Below are 4,303 nucleotides of genomic sequence, written 5' to 3'. Positions count from 1 at the left end.
ACTGCCACCAGCCAGGGACACGGAGGGACACGGGGTCACTGCCACCACCCCAGGGACACACGGTCACTGCACCGGCCAGGGGACATGGGGTCACTGCCACCGGCCGGGGGCACGGAGGGACACGGGGTCACTGCCACCGGCTGGGGGCACAGAGGGACATGGGGTCACTGCCACCACCCCAGGGGACACGGAGTCACTGTCACCACCCCGGGGGACACAGGGTCAATGCCACCACCTCAGCGGACACAGGGTCATTGCCACCACCCCAGCCAGGGGACACCTCTGGGAGGTGACAAGGGAGCCACGACACCCCAGGGCCACTCCAGGGAGGTGACACCACCTCAGGGCCACCTCCAGGATGGGCTGAGGACACCTCAGGGCCACCCCAGGAGGTGACAACACCTCAGGGCCACCTCCAGGATGGGCTGAGGACACCTCAGGGCCACCCCAGGAGGTGACAACACCTCAGGGCCACCTCCAGGAAGCTGTGACATCTCAGGGCCACCTCCAGGAGGTGACACCACCTCAGGGCCACTCCAGGGAGGTGACGACACCTCAGGGCCACTCCAGGATGGGCTGAGGACACCTCAGGGCCACTCCAGGAGGTGACAACACCTCAGGGCCACCTCCAGGAAGCCACGAGACCTCAGGACCATTCCAGGAGGTCACACCACCTCAGGGCCACCTCCAGGATGGGCTGAGAACACCTCACGGCCACTTCAAGGGATCCCTGACACCTCAGGGCCACCTCCAGGAAGCCACGAGACCTCAGGACCGTTCCAGGAGGTGACACTACCTCAGGGCCACCTCCAGAAGGTGACAACACCTCAGGGCCACCTCCAGGATGGGCTGAGGACACCTCAGGGCCACCTCCAGGAAGCCACAACACCTCAGGACCACCTCCAGAAGGTGACACCACCTCAGGGCCACCTCCAGGAGGTGACACCACCTCAGGGCCATCCCAGAAGGTGACAACACCTCAGGGCCACCTCAGGACCACTCAGAGAAGCCACCTTCCTTCCCCGCGGGCCACCTCGCTGTCCTTCACCCACCCTCGGGGCCGCTCACCTTGGGCGACTGGGGACACTCGACCTTCTGCCACACGTGCACCAGGCAGTGTCCCCAGGCCAGCAGGGACCCGGCCAGGTAGCCCAGGCGGTGGCGGCTGGTGGCGCAGGCGAGCAGGGGGAAGTAGAAGGCCGGATAATAGAGCAGCGCCAGGATCTTCCAGTACTCTGGGAAAACGGGAAGAAGGGCGGGATGAGCTCGGGGTGGCACGCGGCCGTGGCCCCGAGGGTGCCACCGTGGGGCCGGTGGTGGCCTCACCGCGGGCGCCGTGGGACGAGGGCGACGCGAGGGGCAGCGGCTCCTTGTCCAGCACCAGCTGGCACAGGGACGAGAAGAGGATGCCGAAGACGGCCACGGCCGGCCCGCGGGAGCTCTCCTCTTCCAGGAAATTGGCCGGGCTGGAATGGTGGCGGCGAAGGATGAATTGCTGGGAATTCCGAGCCCCTTTTTTCCCCAGGGATGGGGAGGAGGTACCTGAGCAATCCCGGGACGCCGTTGCAGCAGCTGCGGTGGAGACGGCGGCGCTTCACCAGGAAGGACAAGGCCAGGATGACGGCCAGCTGGGAAAGGGAGGGGAAAATCCATGGAGAAGGGGTGCTGGGAGCGGTGGGAGTGGTGGGAATTCCAATGGAGGCACCAATTCCATGGAAAAGCGGTCCTGGGAGTGGTGGGAATCCCATGGAGGCACCCATTCCATGGAAAAGGGGTCCTGGGAGTGGTGGGAATCCCATGGAGGCACCAATTCCATGGAAAAGGGGTCCTGGGAGTGGTGGGAATCCCATGGAGGCACCAATTCCATGGAAAAGGGGTCCTGGAATGGTGGGAACTCCATGGAGGCACCGATTCCATGGAAAAGGGGTTCTGGGAATGATGGGAATGCCCATGGAGGCACCAATTCCATGGAAAAGGGGTCCTGGGATGGATGGGAATGGTGGGAACTCCATGGAGACACCAATTCCATGGAAAAGGGGTCCTGGGATGGATGGGAATGGTGGGAATTCCATGGAGACACCAATTCCATGGAAAAGGGGTCCTGGGATGGATGGGAATGGTGGGAATTCCATGGAGGCCCAAATTTCATGGAAAAGGGTCCTGGGAGTGGTGGGAGTGGTGGGAATCCCATGGAGGCACCAATTCCATGGAAAAGGGATCAATAAATCCATGGAAAAGAGCTCCAGGATGTGCCGGGAGCGATTTGGGAGGAATTTTGGATTTATCCCTGAAAACTCGGGATTTTTGGGGGGGGGAATGGTCCAAAAGTTGGGATGGGAGAGGGGAATTTTGGGTTGGATACTCACGGAAATGGGAGCCATGCAGGTGTGGTACATCCGGGGGGAAACAGTGGGGTGGCACTCTGGGATAACGGCGGGAAAAAGGCTGGAAAAGGGGGAAATCCCAAATTTGGGTGGGTTTGAGGTGGAAAAGGATGGGAAAAATGATGGAAAATGGTGGAAAATGGGGGAAACCCCATATTTGGGATGGTTTGAGGTGAAAAATGATGGAAAATGGGGGAAATCCCGAATTTGGGTGGGTTTGAGGTGAAAAGGATGGGAAAAATGGTGGGAAATGGTGGGAAATGGGGAAAATCCCGAATTTGGGTGCGTTTGAGGTGAAAAATGATGGAAAATGGGGGAAATCCCATATTTGGGATGGTTTGAGGTGAAAAGGGTGGGAAAAATTGTGGGAAATGGGGAAAATCCTGAATTTGGGTGGGTTTGAGGTGAAAAGGGTGGGAAAATTGAGGGGAAAACCCCATATTTGGGATGGTTTGAGGTGAAAAATGATGGAAAATGGGGAAAATCACGAATTTGGGTGCGTTTGAGGAGAAGAAGGATGGGAAATGGGGAAAATCCCATATTTGGGATGGTTTGAGGAGAAAAAGGATGGGGAAAATGGTGGGAAATGGGGAAAATCCCAAATTTGGGTGGGTTTGAGGTGAAAAAGGGTGGGAAAATGATGGAAAATGGGGAAATCCCGTATTTGGGATGGTTTGAGGTGGAAAAGGGTGGGAAAAATTGTGGAAAATGGTGGGAAATGGGGAAAATCCCATATTTAGGTGGGTTTGAGGTGGAAAGGGATGGGAAAAATGATCAAAAATTGAGGGAAAATGGGGAAAATCCCATATTTGGGATGTTTTAAGCCGGAAAAGGATGGGGAAAATAGTGGATCCCATAAATCACATGGAATCCTTGGGAATTCCTTGGGCAGTTGATCCCAAAAGCTGTGGGGTCCCACGGGGATGGGGATGGGCAAGGAGATCCCAAAGTTTCTTTGGGGAAGGTTTGGGATGAGGAGAATTCCCTTGGGGTGGGATCATCTCCCGCTTCTCTTTAGGATTGTCGGGGGTGGGAGCGGATTTTCCCAACGGGAATTCCACGGATTGGATATTTTGGGAATTGGGGAAAAAGGGAGGGGGATCTGTGGGGATTCCCGCTGCCGGATCCATCTCGGCCCCAAAAAAACCCCGGATTGCCAGAGGGGCCAAAAACCGGGAATAAATCAGGGAATGACGGGGACGTTGGTCCGTGGGAAGAGGAACGGAGCCGGGACAGGGGGACCCTTGGGGACACCTGGGGACATTTGGGGTCACTTGGGGAGATTTGGGGTCACTCGGGGTCTCTTGGGGTCATTCAGGGACACTCGGGGACCGTCAGGGACATTTGGGGACCCTCGGGGGTCCTTGGGGACACTCGGGGTCACTCGGGAATACTCAAGGACCCTTGGGGACACTCGGGGGACACTTGGGGACACTCGGCGACATTTGGGGTCACTTGGGGACCCTTGGGGACATTTGGGGATCTTCAGAGACCCTTGGGGGCACTGGGGGACATTTTGGGACATTCAGGGACACTGGGGGACCCTTGGGGACACTGGGGGACATTTGGGGACCCTTGGGGACACTCGGAGACACTCAGGGGACATTTGAGGACCCTCGAGGACCCTCAGGGTCACTCGGGGACACTCAGGGACACTCGAGGACCCTTGGGGACATTCGGAGACACTCGGGGACACTCGGGAACACTCGGGGACACCCGGGGACATTCGGGGTCACTCGGGGGACACTCGGGGACACTCGGGGTCACTCGGAGACCCTTGGGGACCCTCGGGGACAGTCAGAGACATTCGGGGACCCTTGGGGACACTCGGAGACACTCGGGGTCACTCGGGGACATTGGGGGACACTCGGGGACACTTGGGGACACTCGGGGTCACTCGGGGGACACTCGGGGACAGT

At 58.5% G+C, this 4,303-nt stretch overlaps 1 protein-coding gene across 1 annotated transcript in view; it reads right to left on the bottom strand.

Annotated features, from left to right (window-relative positions):
• LOC121660951 (receptor for retinol uptake STRA6-like) overlaps nt 1–4,303 on the bottom strand; it is a gene marked incomplete at its 3' end in the record, with an annotated part of 10,578 nt that overhangs the window by 5,514 nt on the left and 761 nt on the right. Inside the window, exons 2-5 of the mRNA XM_042020564.1 lie at nt 2,367–2,445; nt 1,543–1,628; nt 1,327–1,466; nt 1,069–1,235 (exon numbers count right to left, since the gene is read on the bottom strand). Of these exons, the coding sequence (XP_041876498.1) occupies nt 1,069–1,235; nt 1,327–1,466; nt 1,543–1,628; nt 2,367–2,445 (472 nt within the window). The remainder of the gene's footprint in view (nt 1–1,068; nt 1,236–1,326; nt 1,467–1,542; nt 1,629–2,366; nt 2,446–4,303) is intronic.

Source organism: Corvus kubaryi, unplaced genomic scaffold, assembly GCF_017639235.1.
Source record: "Corvus kubaryi isolate FWS band 111438036 unplaced genomic scaffold, C.kubaryi_AGA036_p1.0 37021, whole genome shotgun sequence".
In the NCBI taxonomy this organism is placed as follows: domain Eukaryota; kingdom Metazoa; phylum Chordata; class Aves; order Passeriformes; family Corvidae; genus Corvus; species Corvus kubaryi.
This window is presented reverse-complemented; position numbering and strand designations above follow the sequence as displayed.